The sequence below is a fragment of the Entelurus aequoreus genome, linkage group LG06 (assembly GCF_033978785.1).
Source record: "Entelurus aequoreus isolate RoL-2023_Sb linkage group LG06, RoL_Eaeq_v1.1, whole genome shotgun sequence".
Taxonomy (NCBI): Eukaryota; Metazoa; Chordata; class Actinopteri; order Syngnathiformes; family Syngnathidae; genus Entelurus; species Entelurus aequoreus.
The window spans coordinates 69,991,452-70,018,933 of NC_084736.1; the positions used below are offsets into that span (position 1 = coordinate 69,991,452).

At 40.7% G+C, this 27,482-nt stretch overlaps 2 protein-coding genes and 1 pseudogene across 2 annotated transcripts; 2 read left to right on the plus strand and 1 right to left on the minus strand.

Annotated features, from left to right (window-relative positions):
• sftpbb (surfactant protein Bb) lies at window positions 1-13,780 on the plus strand. The gene is made up of 11 exons (XM_062051381.1): window positions 1-151; window positions 377-429; window positions 5,492-5,566; window positions 5,675-5,797; window positions 6,943-7,056; window positions 8,538-8,618; window positions 10,109-10,292; window positions 10,485-10,627; window positions 12,447-12,527; window positions 12,671-12,778; window positions 13,173-13,780. The coding sequence occupies exons 1-11, from the start codon at window positions 100-102 to the stop codon at window positions 13,209-13,211; spliced, it is 1,053 nt and encodes a 350-aa protein (XP_061907365.1). The 5' UTR covers window positions 1-99; the 3' UTR covers window positions 13,212-13,780.
• Window positions 13,461-27,431, minus strand: usp39 (ubiquitin specific peptidase 39). Its single transcript, XM_062051380.1, has 13 exons — window positions 27,223-27,431; window positions 22,586-22,664; window positions 22,396-22,490; window positions 22,183-22,319; window positions 21,904-22,056; window positions 21,590-21,815; window positions 21,425-21,499; window positions 21,222-21,289; window positions 16,020-16,208; window positions 15,744-15,886; window positions 15,476-15,611; window positions 15,301-15,387; window positions 13,461-13,654 (listed from the first exon to the last, which is right to left on the minus strand). Exons 1-13 carry the CDS (start codon window positions 27,284-27,286, stop codon window positions 13,601-13,603), a joined length of 1,506 nt encoding a protein of 501 aa, XP_061907364.1. The 5' UTR covers window positions 27,287-27,431; the 3' UTR covers window positions 13,461-13,600.
• On the plus strand, window positions 17,780-19,007 carry LOC133652211 (transcriptional activator protein Pur-alpha-like; annotated as a pseudogene).
• Window positions 27,432-27,482: the final 51 nt, after the last annotated feature.

Genomic DNA, 27,482 nt, shown 5'->3' on the forward strand with positions numbered 1-27,482 from the left:
ATCCTTATAAGGCTAACTTCCGGTGCGTCACAAACAACAGCCCGGACAAATAAATCTAGTCATCTGCTTCTCATTTTGTCCTATTCCAGCTGTCGCATTATGTCGGCTTTGGGGCTTTTCCTGGTGATCTTAGCAGCGTCTTTCAGCCCAGGTAAGATACAAGCTGGCCATTTTAATTCCGCATGAGTCACCTGACATGTTGTTATTGCTCTACTATACGGTAGTTATCGGGGATTTATGATTACATGCAGAGGTGCAGTTTGTTTTGGAAGAGGGATTTTTAGGTATATATTTGTATTGTCATGTCTTGTGATTATACATATTTTTACATTTTCAAATCAATGATTTCTTGCTTTATTTACCTTGATGTGTTAAGGAGAATGCATGTTCATCAAAGACCCTCTTGCATTGAGGAAGCACCCATCTCTGGTAAGACATGAAAATAAAAATGCGTGTCAAAAAAATGCATGCACATGACTGTTGTACATGTTTCTAAAAAATAAGAAGAAGAAGAAAAGTGGTTGTTTTCTTAAGTAAAAAGTATGAATAGATAAGTGTAATAATGTATATAAAAAACAGTATATGATTAATTAACATGTAAAACATGTTTCAAATTCAAACATTTTAGGTATCATTTTATATGCGTATACATTTTTTTTAACATACAGTTTCAAAATGATGCATCAATTTTTTACATTTTCTTTACAACATGTTCAAAAGGTTTAGGAAGAAGCAAAGCGTAATTAATCCTACCCCTTTTTCACTTTATATCAATTATTTACACAGGGTGTCCAAACCTTTTGACTGAGGGGCCGCATTGGACTAAAACAGGGGTCGGCAACCTTTACCACTCAAAGAGCCATTTTGACAAGTTTCACAAATATAAGAAAACAATGGGAGCCACAAAACTCTTTTGAAAATTTAAAATGAAATAACACTGTTTACAAAGCTTTTTTGCTTTGTGCTATGTTTTAATCAGGGGTCACAGACACACGCCCCGGCCCGCACCTTATTATGAAAATGTAATGTTAGTGCAGGCCGCGAGTTTTACATGATAGGCGCTTGATAGCGTCATACTTGCCAACCCTCCCAATTTTTCCGGGAGGCTCCCCGAATATCAGGGCGTGATGGCACTGCTTTTAGCGCCCTCTAGAGCCTGCTCGTACGGCGTACCTGCTCGGCCAAATATTTAATGCAGCTTCTACTTGAACACGTAAGTGACAGCAAGGCATACTTGTTCAACAGCCACACAGCTTACACTGACGGTGACCGTATAAAGCAACTTTAACACTGTTACATTACAAATACGCGCCACACCGTGAACCCACACCAAAAAAGAATGACAAGCACATTTATGGAGAACATCCGCACTGTAACACAACAGAAACACAACAAAAAAAATACCCAGAATCCCATGCAGCCCTAACTCTTCCGGTCTACATTATACACCCCCCCCCCCCCCACCACCACCACCACCAAACCCCGCCCACCTCAACCAACGCACGGAGGGGGGGGTTGATGTGTGGGGGGATTTGGTGGTAGGGGGGCGGGGGGGTGGTGGTGGTGTATAATGTAGACTGGAACAGTTAGGGCTGCATGGGATTCTGGGTATTTGTTGTGTTGTGTTTATGTTGTGTTACAGTGCGGAGGTTCTCCAGAAATGTGTTTGTCATTCTTTTTTGGTGTGGGTTCACAGTGTGGCGCATATTTGTAACGTAACAGTGTTAAAGTTGTTTCATACGTTCACCGTCAGTGTAAGCTGTGTGGCTGTTGACCAAGTATGCCTTGCTGTCACCTACGTGTGCAAGTAAAAGCTACATTCAACAAGTAGCCGGGCTGGCTTGATAACAGCATAGGCTATAGAGGACAATATATGCAGTGCCATCAGAGCACACCATTGTCGAAGAATATTTGCTCTGGGAGATTTTAAAGAGAGGCACTGAGATTCGTTAGTCTCCTGGTTAAGTCGGGGGGGCTGTCAAGTATGTTGGGAAAATCCGGAGGGTCAGCAAACATGCAGCTGAGCCGCATCAGAGTGGACAAAGAGCCGCATGCGGCTCCGGAGCCGCGGGTTGCCGACCCCTGGACTAAAACAACGTGTTTGTTTTTTCTGCGACGTGACTAGGAAAAGTTGTTGGGATTGGGTCATATAAGTAATTATTGTGCACTGACCTGAGTTTCTTATATTGTACACACGATGAGACAAATTGCCACCTGTCAGACCACTGGGTATCCATCCATCCGTTTTCTTCCGCTTATCCGACCGAGGTCAGGACGTGGGGGCAGTAGCCTAAGCAGAGAAGCGCAGACTTCCCTCTCCTCAGTCACTCGTCCAGCTCCTGCCGGGGGATCCCAAGGTGTTCCCGGGCCAACCGGGAGAGATAGTCTTCCCAGAATGTCCTGGGTCTTCCCCGTGGCCTCCAACCGGTTGGACTTGCCCTAAGCACCTTCCCAAGGAGGCGTCCGGGTGGCATCCTGACCAGATGCCCGAACCACCTCATCTGGCTCCTCTCTATGTGGAGAAGCAGCGGCTTTACTTTGAGCTCCTCCCGGATGACAGGGAAAACCCCGCCACCTAACGGAGGAAACTCATTTCGGCCGCTTGTACCCGTGATATTGTCCTTTCGGTCATAACCCAAAGCTCATGACCATAGGTGAGGATGGGAATGTAGATTGACCGGTAAATTAAGAACTTTGCCTTCCGGCTCAGCTCCTTCTTCACCACAACGGATTGATAGTGTCCACATTACTGAAGACGCCGCACCGATCCGCCTGTCGATCTCACGATCCACTCTTCCCTCACTTGTGAACAAGACTCCGAGGTACTTGAACTCCTCAACTTGGGGCAAGACTCTTCCCCAACCCGGAGATGGCACTCCACCCTTTTCCGGGCGAGAATCATGGACTCGGAATTAGAGATGCTGATTCTCATCCCAGTCGTTTCGTACTCGGCTGCAAACCGATCCAGTGAGAGCTGAAAATCCTGGCCAGATGAAGCCATCAAGACCACATCATCTGCAAAAAGCAGAGACCTAATTTTTCAGCCACCAAACCGGATCCCCTCAACGCCCTGACTGCGCCTAGCAATTCTGTCCATAAAAGTTGTGAACAGAATCGGTGACAAAAAGCAGCCCTGGCGGAGTCTAACCCTCACTGAAAACGGGTACGACTTACTGCCGGCAATGCGGACCAAGCTCTGACACTGATTATACAGGGAGCGCACCGCCACAATCAGACAGTCCGATACCCCATACTCTCTGAGCACTCCCCACAGGACTTCTTGAGGGACACAGCCGAATGCCTTCTCCAAGTCCACAAAGCACATGTAGACTGGTTGGGCAAACTCCCATGCACCCTCAAGGACCCTGCCGAGAGTATAGAGCTGGTCCACAGTTCCACGACCAGGACGAAAACCACACTGCTCCTCCTGAATCCGAGGTTCGACTATCCGGCGTAGCCTCCTCTCCAGTACACCTGAATAGACCTTACCGGGAAGGCTGAGGAGTGTGATCCCACAATAGTTGGAACACACCCTCCGGTTCCTCTTCTTAAAGAGAGGAACCACCACCCCGGTCTGCCAATCCAAAAGGTATCGCCCCTGATGTCCACGCAATGTTGCAGAGTATCATATTGACAACGACAGTGAAACTACTGGGTATTCAAATTAAATATCATATCACCGGCACGGCAGGTTGTTTATTGAAATCGGACACGTGCCGTCTCACAGGCCAAACTGAAGATGCCGGCGGGCTGCGGTTTAGACACCCCTGACTTTTACATATGTTAACTCCCTGTAACCGGTATGTACACGTTTCAAATATTTCACACATTACAAATCAGTGTTATTATGTTAATACAACCGTTTTCTTCATGACTATGTAAGTCATTTTTGATGAGATAAATATATTCTTTTTGTGAAGTTCACGACATTAACCAATACTATTAATCTTTGTGCTTTGCAAACACTGGTAGTTTGAACAGTTTCTTAAAGTGGATTATGTTAGTACATTGTTTCCCTTCTTTACCTAGTCCATTCCATAATTTAATTCCACATACTGATTTGCTAAATGTTTTAAGTGTTGTACATGCATACAAATGTTTTAAGCTAGGATTAATATGCTTTGATAAAGCACTTTGTGGGTGGCGTGGCGTGGCTAGGTTGGTAGAGCGGCCGTGCCAGCAACCTGAGGGTTTCAGGTTGGATCCCCGCTTCCGCCATCCTCGTCACTGCCGCTGTGTCCTTGGGCAAGGCACTTTACCCGTCTGCACCCAGTACCTCCCACACTGGTTTAAATGTAACTTGGATAATGTGTTTCACTATGTAGAGCGCTTTGAGTCACTAGAGAAAAGTGCTATATAAATATGAATCACTTCACTTTACTTTCTGGTATTATTTTATGTGGCCTACCAAAGGCTGGAAATAATATGCATTGATAAGGCACTTTCTAGCCAAATTAATTTATTTCAATTTTGACAGAAAAATGCATTGCATGCAATTGCCCATCTTCTAAATGTGCCTGTATATTCAACATTGATGGGTGTTTTGGATGTTTCTTTAAAGAGCTTCACAGGCAAAATAGGTCAATCCCCATTACCTGTATTATTAGCAACCTCTTGCTAGCAGTTTTTTCGGTATTCGGAACTCACAAAAAAACAGAAAGACGTGTGTTCTTGTCTCACATAAGGATTGTGAACGATGGGCAAATTCCAAAAACATACCAAAGCAGCGTTTTTCAGTGTGCCGGATTTAAAGTTAAAGTTATAAAGTACCAATGATTGTCTCACACACACTAGGTGTGGTAAAATGTGTCCTCTGCATTTGACCCATCCCCTTGTTCACCCCCTGGGAGGTGAGGCGAGCAGTGAGCAGCAGCAGTGGCTGCGCTCGGGAATCATTTTTGGTGATTTAACCCCCAATTCCAACCCTTGATGCTGAGTGCCAAAAAGGGAGGTAATGGAACCCATTTTTACAGTCTTTGGTATGACTCGGCCGGGGGGTTTGAACTCACGACCTGTCTTAGGGTGGACACTCTAACCACAAGGACACTGAGCAGTTTGTGTTCCTCTTTCTACACAATGTACTGCATGCAATTGCATAACTTCTAAATTATCTGATCATGCAACAAGATTTTGCAAGCTTTTTTTTGTTATCAAAATTAATATATGTTAGTCACCTTGACAAAAGATTTCAAGCAAGTTCTCCATCAACCTGTCAGTAAAAAAATATTATCAAACAATTACCCATGCAAATTGTTTAATGAGGTTATTATGTTTATATTCATATATATCCCCTCTGAGGGCAGCCATAATTGTGATGTGACCCTCAATAAAAATGTGTTTGACACCACTAAATAGTGTGATAATTTGAAGTGTAATTTAAGCATGTCCAAAACAAGCAGGAAATACTATTACCATAACAAATGATTGATTTTAATTCAACACTAAGGGATGGTGACAAATGACAATTCATGTTTGTGCCTCTCCTCCCAAGACATCGTACACGTGTTCAGAATGCCACCACATCATCCAGCTATCTGCTAATATGATTTCCAGCAAAGATCATAAGGTATTAATGTTGTTGCCTTCTTCCATTCAGTGACACCAGAATGTTGCTTTGTCCACCTGTTGTTTTTGCACAGGCCCTCAGTGTTCTTGTCCCTAATTGCTTCTGCAGGAACATGTGTATGAAACCTTGCATGCACTCTGCCTACACCTCCCAGACAAAGACGCGTCTGAATGTGACTCTCAGATGAAGATGTACTTGCCCAAAATGCTGCGACAAACACTTGGTCAAAAGGTATGCTATGTCGTCACATTAAACATACAGTGCATCGGGAAAGTATTGACAGCCTTTTGATATGTTACAACATTATTCCAAAATGGAATAAATTCATTTGTGTTCTCAAAATGCCACAGACAATGATGCCCCATAAAAACAATGTGAAAATGTTTTGTTTTTTTAACATTTGCAAATGTATTAAAACTAAAGAAAATCACATGTACATAAGTACTCACATCCTTTGTTCAATACTTTGTTGATGCACCTTTTGCAGCAATTACAGCCTCATGTCATTTTAAATACGATGCCACAAGCTTGGCACACCTGTCTTTGGGCGGTTTCACTCATTCCTCTTTGCAGCACCTCTCAAGCTCCATCAGGTGGAACGGGAAGCGTTGGTTTTCATCCAGGATGTCTCTGTACATTGCTGCATTCATCTTAGTCTAGTCAGGGAGGTAACCAACAACCCGATGGTCACGCTGTTAGAGCTACAGCATTCCTCTGTGGAGAGAGGAGAACCTTCCAGAAGGACAACTACACTATATTTCCAAAAGTATTTGGCCACCTGTCTTGACTCACATATGAACTTGAAGTGCCATCCCATTCCTAACCCATAGGGTTCAATATGATGTCAGTCCACCTTTTGTAGCAATTACAGCTTCAACTCTTCTGGGAAGGCTGTCCACAAGGTTGCGGAGTCTGTTTATAGGAATTTTCCACCATAGAGGGAAAGATGAATGCAGCAATGTACAGAGACATCTTGGATGAAAACCAAAGCTTCCCCTTCAACATGATGGAGCCTGAGAGGTGCTGCAAAGAGGAATGGGCAAAACTGCGTGAAGACTGCTGTGCCAAGCTTGGAGCATCGTATTCAAAAAGACTTTAGGCTGTGTTGCCAAAGGTGCATCAACAAAGTATGAACATGTGATTTTGTTTTTGTACTACATTCGCAAAACAAAAAATATATTTTCACATTGTCATTATGGGTTAGTTTGTAAAATTTTAAGGACAAAATTGAATTTGTTCCATTTTGGCTGAGAGTCACAAGGCTGTAACATAACAAAATGAGGAAAAAGTGAAGCGCTGTGAATACTTTCCGGATGCACTGTATGCCCTCATTGCATGCTTTATGAGTAAGGATTGTGTATGATTGTCTTTTCTAGGAAGTGAAAGCTACCTGTTCAGCCTTTAGGCTGTGTGCGACCAACAAGGATGAGGAAGAGAAACTTTACCACGGTGGCACTGTGAAAGCCACACACACCAACACTCATTCCAGTGTAAGACATTAGAAGTGGAATATTCAGTCCACTAAACTCACTTCCCCATAACACTGATGTGTTTGTTTGTAATGCTACTGTGAACTTATTTAGCGGCGTGAGCGATACAGTTTAAAGCAGGGGTGTCAAACTAGTTTTTATTGAATAGAAACTTATTCAGTAAAAGTTTTGATGGATTGGTGGATAATATTAATGGGTTAGATTTGTATTGCGCTTTTCTAGACACTCATAGCGCTTTACAGAGAACTGAGAACCCATAATTCATTCCACTATACGGTGGTAAGCTACATTTGTGGCCACACCTGCCCTGGGGTAGACTACGGAAGTGTGGCTGCCAATTTGCAACTACGGCCCCTCTGACCACTAAAGAACATTCATTCACAAACATACACCAATAGGAGCGGCACTGGGAGCAAGGTAGGTGAAGTGTCTTGCCCAAGGACACAACGGCCGTGACAAGGATAGCGGAAGCTGGAATTGAACCTGGAACCCTCAAGTTGCTGGCACGGCCGCTGTACCATCTGAGCCACGTCGGTGTTAACTTACTTTTGAGATTGTAAGTCAAGGTGATAGACAGATATTTCAGTATTTATTTTTGATAACCCCCAAAAAATGCTTGGAACCTTTTGTAGCATGACTAGATAATATAAATAATGTAGAACATAGGCAATTGCATGAACTAAAAGTTTGTCAAAAGTGGCGGACCTTTTAAAATGAAATGGCGGCCACCTGAAATGACAATTTCACCACCTTAAAGGGGTTATATTATGTTTATTTCTTTTTTTTTTCTTTTTTTTTTTTTATGTTTTATTATGTTTATTTCTACATTTAAAACACTTTCTTGCTGTCTACATAACATGTAATGGTGTCAACATTTTGCATAGGTTATGTTTTACAGAACATCTTCAAGCCACTTTCTGCGCCGTTTTGTGGGCGGTCTTATTTACGTGCCTCCACTTTGACTGAGTCTTCTCCCCGCCATCTTCGGTGTAATCTTTAGTGCTTACATTTGGAGTCTAATCACAGATATAAGTTCAAACCATGCACTACTTTTTATTAGAAATGGCAACAGCTGAGGATGCATGTTAATGTACGAGACGGTCTGCCCCACAACCAGAGGATAGTGAAAAAGAATGAGCTTATTGACTACAGCGTCAGACTACAATGGTGGACTCGCTTAAAGCTCTTTGGGTAAATTTCTACCAAAGCCTGCGTGGTTTGATTACATTTTTTTGTGACTTATGCAAAACTTAAATACACAAAACAGGTACCAATATGTAAGAAAAGTGAATTTTGCATTATAGGTCCCCTTTAAATGATCTGACGGACCCGTGTTAATCGACATGATAGGCCACATACTGTACAATGCCCTGGCAAGCCAGATCTGACCTTGTGTTTGACACCTGTGTTTTAAAGAGTGAAATCAATCAAGCTCTTGTATTGCATCTCAATATGTGGCCGTGTCTTCTTTTCTCCATCAGGAACAATTTAACCCAGCTTGCACCCTGTGCTTGTTTATCATCAAGAAACTGGAGACTATGTTGCCCCAGAATATGACAGAGGTACGTGGTTTATTTTTGTACTGTATATATTCGTTTTTGCTAAGCATAACATGCATTGTGGTCGGGGCAAGGGAAGTACCCTGTGCGTTTGTAACACGACATGACGCCTCAATATTGCTCAAGACGTATTTCATACTTCAAAAGACATACATTTAAAACTGTAATTGTATCTGCTAGTGAAGTTTCCGTGACTTGATTGAAAGATGACAGGTAAACAACAGACAAGTTAGACTCGACAGGCCTAAAAAGTATTAGTAGTAAATGTATTGACACAGACAATATTTTAATTAGTGTAGAGACAAAGTTGTAATGTGTGACGAGACAGCAATTTAAACGCCTTCACAGAATGTAATTATCGTCTACGCGTTCCTTTTTTTTTTTTTACATCTGTCTTTGACGTATGTCACGTTCACTTAGACTGAAAGCGTTCAGTGACAGTTTCCGTGTCCTTAACTGCACTTTTTGTATTAGTTTGCCCATCATACACAATTCAGTTTGTCTGTCTGGTGCAGCTGACTTGGGGCATCTTTTCCAGTTGATTTTGGGTAGGTGGAAAAAAGTTTCTACCACTGCAGCGTTAGTTAGAACAAACATTTTTTTCATTTGTTGTGATGCAATCTTTTAGTGTTCTATTCGCCAGATACACAAAGCGATTTGCATCGATGGTAAAGTGTGCAGCTGTTTTTGTAGGCAAGGCTTACAAGCTCCACATTTGCACCATCAAGTCATGTCGAAGTTGTTGATAGACTTTGTTTCCCCGACAGATTTTCTATCCTCTCCTTCCGTCCTGACTCTCGGCCCCCCGTCTGCTCCAACGTTTGACCCTTTCTTCTTGCCCTTTAATCTTCTTATAAACAGTAGTTTACCCTTCGTATATTCACTCTCAAAAATATACGTTTCTAGATCTTCATCTGTCCCAAAGTACTCGTAATCTTCCTCTCCCACAAAGACTGCTATGGTTAATGGTAGCAAACAAAGAACACGCTTTTTCGTTGACAGAAGTATAGTGTCCATTGCTCTGTGAAATCAATGTGCCCAAAAAAGAAGTACCGGTAATGCTTAAAATGACCAAAATAGGGTAACTATTACATATTATTATGAATGTGCCTGTTACTACATTACACATATACTTACAGCATGTTTTATAAATAAAACATAGATGGAGGTTTCTTTACCCTGAATTTCCGCTGGATGCGTAACAGCCGCAAAATAGCGCCACCACGGCGGCGGACTTTCTGTTTCCATTCAAGTCTTTGTGTTGGTTTGCACCACGTCCTGCATTCCAGCGCCCAATATACGCAAAGCTTCCATTTTTTGCCGGTCGCTGAAACATGGCGGTTCAATTTAGCTAAAATCTGCTTGTGTTAAAAGGAAGTCATGCACAAACATACATACATTATTCGGTTTACTTTAAAAATAAAATACCCAGTTTTCATTAACACGAAAGCAGTGTTTTTCAGTGTGCCTGATTTGTGTTCTTCAATCCGCAGGATGCTTTAATGAAGCTCATGGGCGAGGTCTGCGATCTCCTTCCTCAGAGCTACAAGGATGAGTGTGATGAATTTGTTGACAAATACGGCGTGCAGATAGTAGAGTTTCTTCTTTCATCGGCCGCTCCTCACACAATATGTACGCTCTTACACGTCTGTTGGTTCAAGGACTTGCCTGCTCCAGGTTAGTTGCAGCTTCTTTTACAGGCTAAATGGTAAATGGGTTGTACTTGTAAAGCGCTTTTCTACCTTTTTTAAGGAACTCAAAGCGCTTTGACACTATTTTCCACATTCACCCATTCACACACATTCACACACTGATGGCTAGATGGTTCCTACTTTCTAACCATGTTTTGATTCTGTGATGACTTCCCAGAGGTGCCCGTCCCCTTAGACTGTGAGTCGTGCCACACACTGGCTTTGCTGAGCCGACTTCAGCTGGGTCTCAATGCCACGCAGCCTCAAACATCCTCTTTCCTCCAATCTGTGTGTGGGCAATACCCAAATGCCATTCCAAAGGTGGGACTATTTACTCTAGCTATGAGATTCTTCAAACCTTCATACCATTTCTAAACCATTTTCATACAGCGGAATGTAGCAAGATGGTTTCTGGAGTTCTGTTGCATTTGCAAGTTCTTTCTAAAGATGTGACTGGATGACAGGTGATCCGTCTAGAGCAGTGTTTTTCAACCATTGCCGCGGCACACGAGTGTGCCGTGAGATACAGTCTGGTGTGCTGTGGGACATTATCTAATTTGACCTATTTGGGTTAAAAATGTTTTTTGCAAACCAGTAATTATAGTCTGCAAATTATGTGTTGTTGTTGAGTGTCGGTGCTGTCTAGAGCTCGGCAGAGTAACCGTGTAATACTCTTCCATATCAGTAGGTGGCAGCCGGTAGCTAATTGCTTTGTAGATGTCTAACAGCGGGAGGCAGTGTGCAGGTAAAAAGGTGTCTAATGCTTAAACCAAAAATAAACCAAAGGTGAGTGCCCCTAAGAAAAGGCATTGAAGCTTAGGGAAGGCTATGCAGAACAAAACTAAAACTGAACTGGCTACAAAGTAAACAAAAACAGAATGCTGGACGACAGCAAAGACTTACTGTGGAGCAAAGACGGCGTCCACAATGCACATCCGAACATGACATGACAATCAACAATGTCCCCACAAAGAAGGATTAAAAACAACTGAAATATTCTTGATTGCTAAAACAAAGTAGATGCGCGAAATATCGCTCAAAGGAAGACATGAAACTACTAATGGAAAATACCAAAAAAAAGAGAAAAAGCCACCAAAATAGGAGCGCAAGACAAGAGCTAAAACACTACACACAGGAAAACGGCAACAATCTCTAAATAAGTCACCCCGTGATGTGACAGGTCGTGACAGTACACCTACTTTGAGACAAGAGCTATATTGATTGATGGTTGGTTATGGTTTAAAGTCATATCCAACAATTGCGACAACGACTTTTTACTGTCAACTGAGTTTCGTTTTTTAATGATTTCTGCTGGTGGTGTACCTCCGGATTTTTCCTATGCAAAAAATATGCCTTGGCTCAAAAAAGGTTGAAAAACACTGGTCTAGAATGTACATCGGTCATCTTAAGTTCGTTGGGATAGGTGGTCTTTGTTGATTGGGGATCAAGATCTATTAAATATCTTGCAATTTTCTTGACTTAAGTACTTAAAGGGCCCCTCTAACGCTGACAACATTCGCACTTATTTCATAGTTCTGGACCTAAAAAGTATGTCTACAGGTAAATTTGTACCCAAAATAGACAGTAGTTATTGTTGGCTGGTTTTCTAATGAGTTTTAACACATTTGGAACGCCAACTTTTAGCTCCAAAATGTGGGCGGGCCTGTATCATTCTGCTGACTTCACCAAGAGAAACTGGAGACAATTTTTGTAATTGCATAGTATGTGTTTTGGTAGCATCTTCATCCTGAATCATACTATTTCCACACAGAATCTGAAGGAATGATCAAATATGTCTGCCAGATGCATTTTTGCAAGGCAGAGCAATACAACTAAGGAAGGGGTCAGCTTTCATACATTTCTAAATGGTGGGAATATGAGGAAAGTATGGACCTCTTCAGTCACATTGACTCACACAAAATGGGGCAGACCAAGTGAGAGTATTGAAGAGATCATTTTAATGATTGACTTCAAAGACGAAGGGTTTTAGTCGAGTTTGGTTGAAAAGAATTTAAGAGTCAGAACCTGCAAAATAAATTAGAAAGAAGAGCAGTCCCGTCCACAAAATCGAGAAAAAAAGAAAAAAGGCGCTAGTATAGTATATGTATGTTTTGCTTATCATGTTAACCCGTCTTTTCAGTGCGAGGCTTTCACCAGAATCTACGGCTCTCGACTACAGCAGGTTTTGGGAAACCAGGCAGAGTACGCAGACGTTTGTGAAGTAAGTGCACAGGGCGAATCATTTCACAGGAATCCAATTCTACTTAGTCCCTTAGTATTGTTACTACGCAACACAACTTTTGTGAGAAATGACAGGTTTTGTAGTGTAGTAGTTGAGTTTGTCATCACTTTTGTGTCCTTTAGAGAGCTGACCTGTGCAGCACAAAGAAGTCCGACCTGCTGGGAAGTAATCCGTGCACTTGGGGGCCAAGCTTCTGGTGCAAAGACTCAGACACAGCTCAGAAGTGTGGTGTAAGTTATACACATACTGGTTGCTTAATTTAACTTCCAACAGGCAAAAAATGCAGAGGAAAAGTCATGTTGTTGTCTTTATGTTTGCTTGTCACATCTAGCATGAGCCCAACAGGAAGCCATTCAATTCTGGTGTTCTGTTGTTAATCACTATGTGCTTTTGTTGTTCAGTCTTCATATACTATGTTTGCTCTGAGTGTTCATTTAAGGCACCGATATGAATTAGTCATTCTTTAGATCAACTTTTAAAACGCATGTAATCTTTCCAGGATTACCGTGTGCCTTATTACTATTTCACCTATTTCATTGCTTTTTCATCAATATTTCAGTTGGTCTTTTGAAATTAATTATAGCGCTATTCTGAAATACAACTGATTTGACTTTATCGTTTCAGAACCTGGCTTTCTGTGAGAAGCACGTGTGGAAGAAGTGAATCGCTAAATCACCTAAATATGCATACACACAATGTTCTACTGTGACATTGTCATTTGTTTTTTGAACGATGAGTTTCGTATTTTGTTTCTTAAGAGACAGTTTGTTCTAATTTTTTGAATCTGCAGGAAAAAGTGCATTCGTGATTGCAACCACCATGTTTTCAGCGTTCTTCAGTTGTATGTATACTGACTTAATGAAACGTTTTTACAAAAGACCTACAAACATTTATTTGGTAAGATGTACAAACTACAGGTAAGAGCAGGTTTATTTAGAAACGTCATAATAAAAATACAAACTGTGGGGAAAAAAAGAACATGATTCCAAATTTTTTGTGTTTGTTACTAAGTAAAATGTCCTGTCTTTATCTTGTGATGCTCCTTTCAACCCCTACGCACCTGTGTGGTTGTTTGTGTCCTTACCACTCTCCTGTCTCTTCCAAATCTACAAAAGATAAAAATGTAATAATGTCATCGAAGCTCTGAAGATACCACTGGAGGGGGATTCATATATTTTTCTTAATATTCAGTCTCAAACAAAAATATCAAGCATGTAATATTTTAAAAAGTTTGACTCCTTTGAAGGCCTTTTGATCAGACTCATGTCACATGGTTCCATCTATTCATTTTCTAATGCTTGTCACTTTCGGGTCGCAGGGGTGCTGGAGCCTATCTCACGTAAATGAGTAAAATAACTAATGTTATGCAAAAGTATACTAAATGACAACTGTGACATCATTTGATCAAAGTACCTTCAGGTGGTTAAAATAAAAACATTACATGGTAGGTGATTTTTGTTTAGGGCTGAAGTTAATAGAGACATTTGAGCAATAAATAGAAAACAAAATATGAATGCAGAATGTTTTCATGCCCTTTGAAAAATGAAGGACTTTTATGTCCCGTTTAGCGTTGGGGTATTATTAAATACTTGCCTGTATATCATACACGTGAAATAATTGGACATTGAAATTTAATATAAAACCCTAAAAATCATGTATAATGGAGTAAGACCGCAAAAATTATGGCAAAAATATACTAATAAGACAAAGTCAGCCTTTGTGATTAAAAAAATAGACCTCGATAAATGTCAAATGTTTCAGATGCAATTTCTTATATTATATACGAACTTTTGAAGTAACATTTGAATATTCTTAGTGTTAATATAGCAAAGGTGAGTTTGCGCAGCAGATGCACTTAACACGTTTTTTAAAACATTAACACGTGTAAATAGAAGTTAACTAGTGTGAAACGACCACAAATCGCTAGTTTATAATTAATGACTATGCACATGTTATTACTTGACCATTATCGCTGAATATGATTCCACTTGCTTGTAGTTTCCAGTATAATTTATATATATTTGTGCTTTTATCTAAGCTTGGATATATGTTTTTCTCTTCTCACAGTCTTCCTCTCTTGACACTATGGCCTTTCTTTTAAAATGAAACGTCCAAAAATGAATCCATATATGCTGACTGAACTGAGCTCAAATGAGGTACGCTGACATTTTCTACTGAGGTCTTGTGTGATATCATGCATGATGGCGATTCCTCTTAATGACAAAAATATCGATTGCCATAACTGGGTCTTAGGTGATGTCATGCAGGATTTAAACTGCAATTTTTGGTGTTTAATAAATATATCCCCCCAAAAAAATGTTTAAATTGTACAATATTAAGGGCATTTGACTTGAGAGATTCCACTATTCATTATTATTTTACATACATTTTGTGAAAATATGAATATGATGGATGAGAACGTCAAGATTTTTTAAGTTTTAATCGTAGCATTTTTGTTGCAGAGTGACTGCTTGAATTCATATCATTTTTCTACATTGCCTCTTAGAGTGGTCTTAGGCCATTTTGCATATTGTGTACATTGTGTTGTTTTTGTATATTGTGTGGTTTCTTCTTTTTTTTAAATGCAAAGCACCTTAGGGAAGCAACCTAAATTTCGTTGGACCTGTACCTGCACATGCACAATGACAATAAATAATAATATTGATACACTAGTGAAATATGAAAAATGCTAATAGTGCTAATACTGCTTCCGCTCCATTTAATTTCACCAACTCACATACACAAAATGTACCTGTATGTAGGCCTCTGATAGTGTAATCATCTGCGGGAGGATGTCAATCACTTGCAGGTCCTGCATCTCATACCACTTCCCAGTTCCCTGATAAATGACCCAAACAAGTTTAAACATGACACTTTCAGAGTTGCTTATTGTTGTCAAAGGGTAACAAAGGTCTGTGTGAACCTACATGATGCAGGACATGTATTCTGTAGGCCCCTTCAGTTGGTTTCCCATCATGCACGACGTTAGCAACAAGGTCATAAGTTGTGTTCTTCTCCGTGATTTGGGCCTCTTCTGTCAAGTACTCACGAAGGTCTACATTCCTGATGAAAAGAATACAAATAAAAACAAATACGACACCGTCCAGTTTAAAAAACCTTCCCATAATATCAATGATTGGTTCTGTCAAATCTTTTGACTAAAGCTCTTTGCTTGAGTGCATGACAAACACTTACGTGATGGGGAAGTTGACTATGGTGGGGTTCTTTTCTACAAAGAAGTTATTCTTTGTGAACCTTTTGATGCAAAAGATGAGGTACGGTGGAAGTTTGGTCAGCTGGAACCTTTTCAGGAAATTTTCCTTATAAGTTTTGTACTCCTGAAAGTATATCAAATAGAAACCTGCTTTTTAAATACTGTTATTAAACTGAGCATCGACAGAAAATCCACCAATATGTGTTTTGTTTAACTGTTGATTAAAACCACTGATGAAAATATCAATGGAATGTTACCTTCTCTGTACCGCCATTGAACTTGGACAGGATGTTGAAGAGAGGGACCTGTGGTATAATAAGCTGCTCCTTTTCATCCTTGTACAACGGGGCAGTGGGAAGGTCAAGTGTCAAGAATAAGAACGTTGACTCAGACATCTGCTCCTGGTACTCCTCCGTCAAGAGCAGCGCATCCTTCTCCTCTGGCGTCTGTAAAAAGATTTTTAAACATTTTAGGGGTTTGAAGTTGAAATAACCTAATGTGACCTTTGGTGATCCCCGGACGGCTTTAGCAAAAATAGATGGGTCTCAAAATGTGGAAATATGTTCGTCAATACATAACAGTCTGTATTCATATAATCAATCAATCAATCAATCAATGTTTATTTATATAGCCCTGAATTACAAAAGTCTCAAAGGGCTGTCAAACTTGGGTCTTTGTTAGTAATGTGTTCCAAAAAGTCTGACAAAATACAAGAAAATGTTCTTATAGGAAATAATGTAAATTCAAGTATTGAATTTATTATCATTTATTTCAGACACCCAAAATATGAAAAGCAAGCACATTTTAGAGAGATTATTTGTCACATGCAGAAAACTGTGTGAAACACCCATAACTAGGGATGTATAATGTTATGATTTTAACGATAACAATACATCGATATTCTTTATCGATACTTATATTCATCGGTACTTTATGTAATTGGTGTAAATAAAGATGTGGAAAATAGCATTTTTCATTCCCATTTTAATTAGCACAAGAGGTTGTACACCACCAACACCATGTAACAACAGTATTTTAATAACACCTGCTTTTTACTGTAAGTCTTAAACAAGTTAACTATGTTTGCAGTGCAAGGTGTAATGCAGTTGTTATGTCATCACCTTGCATGCATCCTCCGCTGCTGTAAAACAATCTTTGCAAAATGTTGACCAAATAACCACCATTATAAGTTATGTAAACCACAAGGAAGTGTTTTAAATGTAGAAAAAAATCATAATATGACTCCTTTGAGAGGACGGTTAATGAAGCACTGTATAGGTCATTAGTAAAGCGCGTTTACTTCAAACTGATGCTAACTCTTACTAGCGTGCATGAATTTGACGGAATTTTAAGGAGGACATATTGTTGTGTTACAAACTTATGTGTGGTGTTGCTTCCTTTTTTGTGATTATTTCAAGGTGATTATCAGATCCAACCAGTTGGTTTTTTTTATGCGTAGCAGCAGCGCCAAAAGTGAATGTGATGACGGTATAATTCAGGCATGTGAGCACCCTTTGAGAAAAAAAGAGGAAAACTGATGAAAAAAAGGACTATTTCTATCGGCACAAAATTATGCCAAGCAAGCGAAAACAGTTTTTTAAATTAAAATCTACATTTCCTGCAATTGGGTGTATTTCTACATTATATTTTACCTTTAAATTTATTCTCATCTAACAACCTCTTTTGGCTGTCTTTTTGACACTTAGGTTTCCCATGTAATGCACCACAGAAATTTTAGTTTTTTGTAGATAATTTACTAACATTATTATCATTGAAAATGTAAAATTGTATAACATGCATGCAAAGAACACCTCGGTTTACATTTGTCACTTCAAAAATATATATTTCCTCGCTGGTTACTAATAAATGTTCTATAACTACAACTGCTTTGGGACTTAGAGTGTAAAAGGCAGTAATCATCCAAATATGATTAGCAGCAAAGTAGAAAGCCGTCAACGTTGTGGCTCAGAGAGCGAACGCAGGCGACAACAGGTAAGCTCGCGAAGTGATGCTAACTATGCTAACGAGCGAGCTTGTTTCGGCGCCCCTGATCGTCTCCCTGTCCTGCAAGTATCAGCGGCTGAGGCAAGTGTTAAACAAATTTTGTTGAGGTCCTTTTTTTTTATGTATTGTAGTGGGTTTACATAATTCACCCACAGAACTCTTGTTTTTTGTTAGAGTTCCGGTGTGACCGGTTTCCGGACACATTTCCGGTGTTGTGTGTTGTTGCTGCTCTATGGGTGAGGGCCGACATCCGGGCAACTGAGCTACATACGGGTTCTTCGAGCCATAGCAACCAGACTGGCGTTGAAAAAAAACCGTTGCCATTACTCTTACCTGTCGACCTACGCTGGTTAAACCCGTCATTCTGCCTCCAAAATGCCGAAAAACTGTGTTGTTTTTGGTTGTGCTAACCACAACTGGAAACAGGGAAAACAAAGGTTGTATTTTGTTCTGCCAAAGCGTGATAAAAGCCCACAGAGACGAGACAAATGGCTCGCAGCTTTACACCGGGAAAACGAGGACGGTTCTCACTGGAGTCCCCCAAAGTCGGCAGGCAGGCAGGCAGGCAGGCAGCATCATAGCGGACAGAGACAGTGGAAGTGAGCAGGGAGGAGCAGCCACGGGCCCAGGCTTCGGTTCCATGCACGCTACAGCGGGAGGGACGGGCTCGGCTTCCGGCCTCCAGCATGAGACGCAGGAGCTGGCGTCCAAGCGAGTTGACATCCAAAACAAACGCTTCTACTTGGACGTCAAGCAGAACGCCAAAGGCCGCTTCTTGAAGATAGCCGAAGTCGGGGCCGGTGGCAACAAGAGCCGCCTCACGCTGTCTATGTCGGTGGCGGTCGAGTTCCGCGACTACTTGGGGGACTTCATCGAACACTACGCCCAGTTGGGTCCCAGCAACCCGGGCATGGTGCAGGATGAGCCGCGGCGGGCCCTGAAAAGCGAGTTCCTAGTGCGGGAGAATCGGAAGTACTACATGGACCTGAAAGAGAACCAGCGGGGACGGTTCTTGAGGATCCGGCAGACCGTGAACAGGGGGCCCGGCTTGGGGTCAGACCATCGCGCTCCCGGCGCAGGGACTTATCGAGTTCCGCGACGCTTTGGCCAAACTTATTGACGATTACGGCGTGGACGAGGAGCCCGCAGAACTGCCGGAGGGCTCGTCGATGACTGTGGACAACAAGCGCTTCTTCGACGTGGGCTCCAACAAGTACGGCGTGTTCACACAAAGTTGTTGATAACTTCCGCGTCTCTTTCTTAGTAGCGCGCAGGCTAAGCTAACTAGCAAGCTAAGCTAAGCCTGAGAAGCTTTAAAGTTCACTGAGACGAGTCTGACGCAAATAATACATTTTCGTTTTTTCACACGATATGCGAATAAGTAAAAATGCGTAAATGAAGGATTTAACGCCGACTTCCAAGCCACAACGCTCGTTAAATGCTTTTTCTGTCAATGCTGTGTTCGCTGTGAGCTTGTTTGTTTTCAACGAATTCCCGGTTGCTAGGGGATTGGTAGGCGGAAGTGACGTGGGTCCGCCCTCACCCATTGATGATAAGAAAAAGTCTCAATGTCATTAAAACAATTAGTTCCATATTTTTGACACTCCTTCAACTCCCATCCTTACACGTTACAATATTTCAATAAAAAACATGGAAGTGATATTTTGACGCGAAAATTAATGTCTAAAAATACAGATTTTCGCGAACATTTCACATGCCTGATAATGACAACAGTCAGCTGGATGAAAAAAATACAAATAACCGTATCAATAACGGTCCCACTGGACTGACCCAATTACAAAACTGTACCAAAAAAAATTGTACTTGGTATACATCCTTACATAAGACTGATTAATTAAATCGATAAGTAAACATTTAACACCACTTTTTTCCTTTATTGAAAAACCTTGTTGGCAAAGACTGCGAGGAGCAGAGAGTGAGGAGAGACACTACCCTTGTATTTCGCTTCGAGTTCTTTCTTGAATTCAATTTTTCACCTTCTTTATCAAAGTGCTGGCAACCGCATGGTGGGTCATTTTGCAGGTGCACTCAATAAAAACAAAGGACAGTGCCAGAGTATGCTTTTGCCGCGTTCCACTTATACTGAGAAGTAGGAATTTCAGAGTTCCTATTTGGAACGAACCCCGAGGTCAGATTTCCTACAACGATAGAAGCTCCTGTAATTTTCATTATTAGCACTTCTGACTAGTTTTTGCCACACTTAATCAGCCATATACAGTATATGTTACTGGACGCATATATGGTAATGTTATTGTAGTGTATATTACATTTTTTCATGTGGTATTTGTGTACTACATCGATAGCAATGGCATCTTTGTGTTTCCTCTCCATCAACTGTGTTTAAAGGTTGCAGAATGGCCACGTATTTGTCCAGAACTTTGTGTTCATACAAGATACGCACAAGGATAGCGACCTCGTAACTGGGACGCTAATAACTTGGCTGTGACGTCATTCTCAGCTCGCTTCCAGTGTCTGACGTAAAAGGAAGTCAGCACTCACTCCATTCCGTGAAATGATACATTGGGAAAACTGACTTTTGTTACATGCCATGTTTGGCCATAAGTTAACCAAGACACCATATGAAAACTAGGGGAATATGTTTGACAAAACCTGGCTCATACGAAAGGTCGGGTGTAAGAAAACCATGGTTAGGATGTACAAATAATTACAAGTTGGATTGATTTGAGTACAGGGTTTCTCCTACATGTAAACACCAAAGCAAGATTACTGCCGCCACACCTTCAAAATACGTTTTGTTTTTTTACATGAAAACACTTTTTTTAACATGAAAATAAATTTAAGTGAAATATTGTATGAATGGATATCCCATATATAGTCTATTATTTACATAGTATTGGCTATAACAAGTTTGAAAAACAGATTAAATATCATAAAAACGTTCCTCATTGCTTTATTGTGAGGAAAAAAAACTTCTAAATCATCTAAAGCATCTAAATTGCCTGTCAGAAGTGGGACAGCAGCTGGTTGCACACCTAAACGAGTTGACAACCGGCAAAAGTAAGGAGAGAAAGTTGAAGAGAAAGGTATTCTAAGCTAATAATTGCATTTCTTGTTTGAGCCAGTGTAAACCACCCTAAAATCTTTTGACATTATTACCGACAATAACTGTGTGCATCTTCGGACCTCCGTTTGGACATCGCAGTGTAGAGTGTGCATTTATCCCCGTGCGTGTGTGCGTTTTCTCCGGACACTCCAGTTTCCTCTCACATTCCAAAAAATTCATATCTATGGACAATTTGCAGTCTTCAATGAAACTAACATGCATATTCTTGGAATGTAGGAGGAAACTGGAGTGTCCGGAGAAAACCCACACACGCACGGGGATAAATGCACACTCTACACAGCGATGTCCAAATGGAGGTTTGAATATAGGGGAAACCCTGGAGGAGTTAAAAGTAAGTCAGAGAACTCACCAAATCCGGGTGTGGTAGTTTCTTTGAGAAAATTCGCATGGAGCCTTGAAATGCTTTTGTAATGATTGCTAGAATGACAGAGGAACACACATTAAATCATATGAATTACTACATTATTATATATGATGACTTACACTTAGATTCAAATAAAAAGAAACAACAGTCCCAGCTAAGACAAAATGCAAATGTTTCCCCACACTCACTTGGCTTTTTCTTTGTGCCTCCAAGAGCGCCATGCAGAGCATTTAAAAACCAAGTCATAAAGTCTACGGCGTCACCTACATGGCAGACGTAGAAGATGTATGTATGTTAGCTCCATAAAACAGCAAGTCAGTCCACTTCTTATTCTTCACAGAGATAATTGCAACCTTGTTTGGTGATTTGGAAGTTTTTCTTGCTGCAAAGCACCACAGCCTGGAGCATCTCATGGGGTGACACGTGGGCCTTGAAGTTTCTTGGATTCCAAAGTTTGCGCATCAGCTCGCCAAAGCGCTGCACCAAGAGGAACATGATGTCCCCCGGTGGTCTGCGGATCCCTCTGTAATTTTCTTCCTCCAGAAAGTAGTTCCGCAGTGGTGGAACGTTGGAAAAGGCCTTGAAAATTCAAAGCGGTCAAATTAAGTTTTAATTTTCTTTTAACTTATTTTAATTACGGTTAAAGAAATGGTTAGGTTTTTCATACCTGTAAGACCACATTGGCATAGTCATTGGCTTTGATGTTGTTGAGGCCAACAATCCCTGGCAGGTAGGTGGTTCCATCATAGGCTCTGTAAAGTTTGCCCTGCTTGTCAAGACCTGAAATGTGCTGCTTGGTGAATGTTGGCTTCAGCACATACTGTGGAAGCATAAATGACAACAAATTACATATTCACATAATAAAAGGTAAACACATTGCACAATCTAGTCAGATGCAACATAAGCAACATCTCAAAAAGTGAATGTATCCAAATGCTTGACTCACCGTGATGTCCTCCAAAGAAGAGTCAATGATCTCATAGTTGTCCGGCAGACAATAAAACTTGAGCGTGTGCAGATTGAGGAACACATGGTGGGTGAATTGGACACTGTGGGTGTATGCATGGGATTTCAGACCTCGGCCTACATAAGGAAGCCAGTCAGTACTTTAGTGTAATAAGAAAAAAGTGATGTTTAAGTGAGACAGTGACACACATACCTTGAAAGTACTTCCCGCATATAAGACAGGCATACACGTTGATGTGGGAGAGAGAGATGGAGCAGAGCTTCTCAAAGTCAAAGTCCAACACACTCCTGATGTATAAACATACAAAGTAAGAGGTGACCTGGGTATTTATAAGTATCTTGAACCCATGCTTGATTATCATAAACATTTAAATGCATCTTGCCTGTTTATGGTGTCAAGATATGGACAGTGCCGGCTTCTCCGATCTTCTCCTACACGTCCTCGTCCTATTTTGACTGGCACTGCAACATCAAGTATGGTTATGATTTAAGTTTATTCAAATATGCATACAGTTACAAGGGATCGAACGATTATTGGCGCCGATATATGGCATTTTGACATATATCGATATCAGCCCTCTTTTATTGGCTGATTTTGTTTTTACAACTACAACAGATATATATCAGCAAATGCAATATATACATACATAAGATACTAGTATTTAGTTTTAAAAAAAGATAAGTAGAGAGTAAGTTAGTAGTAATAACCAGTGGTCCTTTCTGCTAAGCTGCGCAGCTGTGCTCAGGTGGCCAAGGGGTAGGATTAAATAAGCTTTGCTTCTGCTTACTCTTTTTCGGACATGTTGTAAAGAGAAATGAAAATATGTAAATCACGTGATGCATCATATTGAAACTGTTTACATGTTCAAAATAAACCTCTACCTAGCAACTAGAGGTGGGGTAAATAATAGATTTTTAGATGCATTGCAATTCGGACTTGGACAAATACATAATTGATTAGTAAACGTCAATAACCGATAATCAATTTATTTATTGTAAATACAGTAATGCAGACCGTTCTAAAATTTGACTCACTGCAGCGAGCCACCACACTAAGAGATTTAATCCAGCTCCTTTATTATAGGGTATGTTCCAGTTTAGCACACATTTACATTAATTTAATAAATGTGATGGGACTTTCTTATTACAAATGCACTGTTTTTAATAGTTGCAAGTAATAAACGCTTATTTAGTGAAACGAAAATAAATGCAAAACTGCATAATATACATTAAAAAGGCTTAGTTGACCACATGCGTGCACAGCACCTTTTAGCTCTTATTTCCAAAATTGTGTACACTAATGAATTGGGGTCTTATGGCCCTTATGTGGACACTTATACTGCCATCTGGTGGTGTCAGAAGAGTATAACATACAATGGAATTTTGGGAAATAAGTTTGTTACTTATGGACTAAGTACATCATATCAAAAGATGATTCTTAGTTTTTATTGTAATTAGGGTCCAATAAGCCCAAATAGCAAAGAGAAATAAAAAAAGCATGTAAACAAACAGCTTGGGCCTTAAGAGGTTAACTAAAGATGCATCAATAATAGCTTTTTAATCGAATCGTAGCTCCTGAATCGTAATCGAATTGTGAGGTGGCTAAAGATGTCAACCTCTACTAGCAACCAACCGTTGTTTCAGGGTTCATCAAGAAGGAACCTTACAATGTGTCAAATCCATAAATCCATCCATCTATTTTCAACCGCTTGTCCTTCTCGGGGTCAACTGCTAAAAAATTGATTAGCTTGCAAGTTATAGTGATGTACATTATTAAACGTATCCACTCGGTATCCATTGCACCGGTCGTACCTTCAAGGTAGGGCTGGGCGATATATCGATATACGCGATATATCGCGGGTTTGTCTCTGTGCGATATAGAAAATGACTATATCGTGATATTCGAGTATACGTTCTCACGCAGTTGCTTTTAGCTGCTGGCATTACACGACAGGCTCTTCCCACTCTTTCTTGTGTCTCCTTCTCACAGATAGCAAGCGCACCTTCTACATACGTCTCATACTGTCACGTCATAGGTCACATACGTATACGCCCTCGCGGAGCAGAGAGGTAGCAGCATGGGTAACGTTAGCTGTGGTGCGAGTGGTAATACGAGAGAAAGAAGGTGCGAATCTGGTAACAAATGAAGGAAGAATTAATTCCCAAGAAAAACAGCAGGGGGTCCATCGTCTGGCGGTGGTTTGGCTTCAAGTGGGAATATGTCGAACAGACAACCGTAATTTGTCAAGTGTGGGGCAAAAGCGTTTCTACAAAAAGTAGCATTACTGCTAATATGTAGGGGGGCAGTACATCTAAGAAGGACAGCTCCAAACTGGAGAAACTGATCAGGCTGGCCAGCTCTACGATCGGAATAAAACTGGACTCACTGGTGACGGTGGCAGAGAAGAGGACTGTGGAAAAACTAGTGAGCATCCTGGATGATGCCAGTCACCCTCTGCATACCGTTATCAGTAACCAGAGGAGCCTGTTCAGTGCTAGACTGCTTCATCCCAAGTGCAGGACTAATAGACTCAAAAACTCTTTTGTCCCACACGCCATCAGACTGTACAACGCCTCTCTGGGTGGAAGGGGGGTACTAGGATGACAGGGGATGCAAAACAATAACATATACCCCCATTATTTATTATTTACTTTTTAAATTATATCTCAACTCTGTACACTGCTGCTGGAATTACAAATTTTCCTGAGGTAACTCTCCTGAAGGAATCAACAAAGTACTATCTATCCATCTAACTTGATTGATTGATTGAGACTTTTATTAGTAGATTGCACAGTACAGTACATATTCCGTACAATTGACCACTAAATGGTAACACCCGAATACGTTTTTCAAATTGTTTAAGTCAGGGTCCACGTTAATCAATTCATGGTATAAATATATACTATCAGAATAATACAGTCATCACACAAGTTAATCATCAGAGTATATACATTGAATTATTTACATTATTTACAATGACAAACACATTTCGGGAGAACATCTGCACCGTAACACAACATAAACACAACAGAACAAATACCCAGAATCCCATGCAGCCCTAACTCTTCCGGGCTACATTATACACCCTCGCTACCACCAAACCCCGCCCACCTCAACCGACGCACGGAGGGGGGGTTGATGTGTGGGGGGAAGGGTTGGGGGGGGGTGTTTGGTGGTAGCGGGGGTGTATAATGTAGCCCGGAAGAGTTAGGGCTGCATGGGATTCTGGGTATTTGTTCTGTTGTGTTTATGTTGTGTTAAGGTGCGGATGTTCTCCCCGAAATGTGTTTGTCATTCTTGTTTGGTGTGGGTTCACAGCGCATATTAGTAAGAGTGTTGAAGTTGTTTTATATGGCCACCGTCAGTGTAACCTGTATGGCTGTTGACCAAGTATGCCTTGCTGTCACTTACGTGTGCAAGCAGAAGCTGCATACAACATGTGGCTGGGCTGGCACGCTGTCTGTACATGTAGTAGAGGGAGTTAAATGCTGTGCCATCACGGCACGCCCTTATTATAGTTGTTAGGGTGAAAATCGTAGAATATCAGCCCCGAGACATTACTGGGAGAGGCACTGATATCCGGAAGTCTCCCGGGGAAATCGGGAGGGTCGGCAAGTATGCAGCTGAGCGGCATCAGAGTGGTCAAAGAGCCGCATGCGGCTCCGGAGCCGCGGGTTGCCGACCTCTGCCCTAGCTCATAACATCACATCTTTCCCCCTATAAAGAAATAATGTTAACTCAATAAAGTCTATTTCTTTTTTAAGCTTTAACTTTTCATTTTTTAGCATCGTAACCACATTTGCAAACAACTTTTCTCTTCATAGAATTTTCTTTCAATAAGGAAATAAAGTGCAAAAATGTCAAAGCATCATAAACAGTTATGTCAAATAGCAGCAGAAGTGCACTTTTTGGAGAGCTATATTATTTTCAGTTTTGTGCCCAAGGGACTGATTTTATTTAACACTATATTATTATTTATACACCTATAGTGATCACAGAGACAGGTTGTTTTAGTGTTACTGTATATATTAGTTTTTCTGAAAAATCCCACTTAATATACTTTGGGTAACAACAGTCAATATTTATTTATTTTATTTTATTTTTTTAGGGGGGTAACAATCAATATTTATTTATTTATTAGATTTTATTTTTTTCTTATGTAATAAAAGTGAGCTTTTGTTAAACCAAATATTGTGTGTTTTTTTCCATATACAACAACCTATCTGGACTCGATAAGAGAATCGATAAGGAATCGGTTCGATAAGAGGATTCGATAATAGGCTCGAACTCGATAATTTCTTATCAAACACCATCCCTAGTAGGAGTGAGGTGTGATCTGGGGTGGAGGTCTAGAAGTAACCTGACTAGCTTGTTCTGGGATGTTTGGAGTCTAGATTTGAGGGTTTTGGGGGTGCTGGGGGTACCAGGAGGTTACTTACTGTTCTCAATTTGTAACACAATAATAAATACAACCGTTCTCTTAAATAAATCGTTATGTAACGATTCGCATAATGAGATTAATAAGATGTTCTCATTTTCAAGAATGATGTTTATCAGGATTCTTCTTCCTTGTACTTTATAAACACTTTAGGCTTGAACGGTTTTTGGATCATATTAGTACATTGTTTGACTTCTTTGCTTAATCCATTCCATAACTTCATTCCACATACTGATACGCTAAGATTTTAAATGTGTTGTAAATTCACACACACACGTTTTAAGTTACAATATTCTATAATGGTATATTTAAGACGCAGCTAGCTAAGCATGCTAGCCAGTAAACCTAGCTGTTGATTGGATGCAAGACTTATTTTCATCGTTCGAACAAGTTTATTGTTGAGAAAAGGTTTGTGCATAATATTCCGTACACAGTTGTCATGTTGTACCGTTGTTATGTTGTACAGTTGTTATGTTGGTATCAACTAAACTGGCAACCAAACTAGCATTCCCCTGCTTGTAATGCCATCTTACTAGCTAATCGACTGTGGGCTGCTGGGAAGTAACATGAATAAAACTCACCTCCGTCCTCCTCCTCGTCGTCGTCGTCCACCTCATCTTCTCTTTCTCGCTTCAAAGAAACCATTGCAGCTCATAAAACACAGGCTTCGTGTCGAATAAAGGAGAATATACAACTTTATTCCTGGACAAATGAATGGGTGAAGGACCTGTGTGAAACACCGCGGAACGCGCCGGAAGCCGCCATGTTACGTCACTACAGTAGCATAATAGTGGATGAACAAAAAACTAACCAAGCGTTTACAAAAGACTCACGAATACCT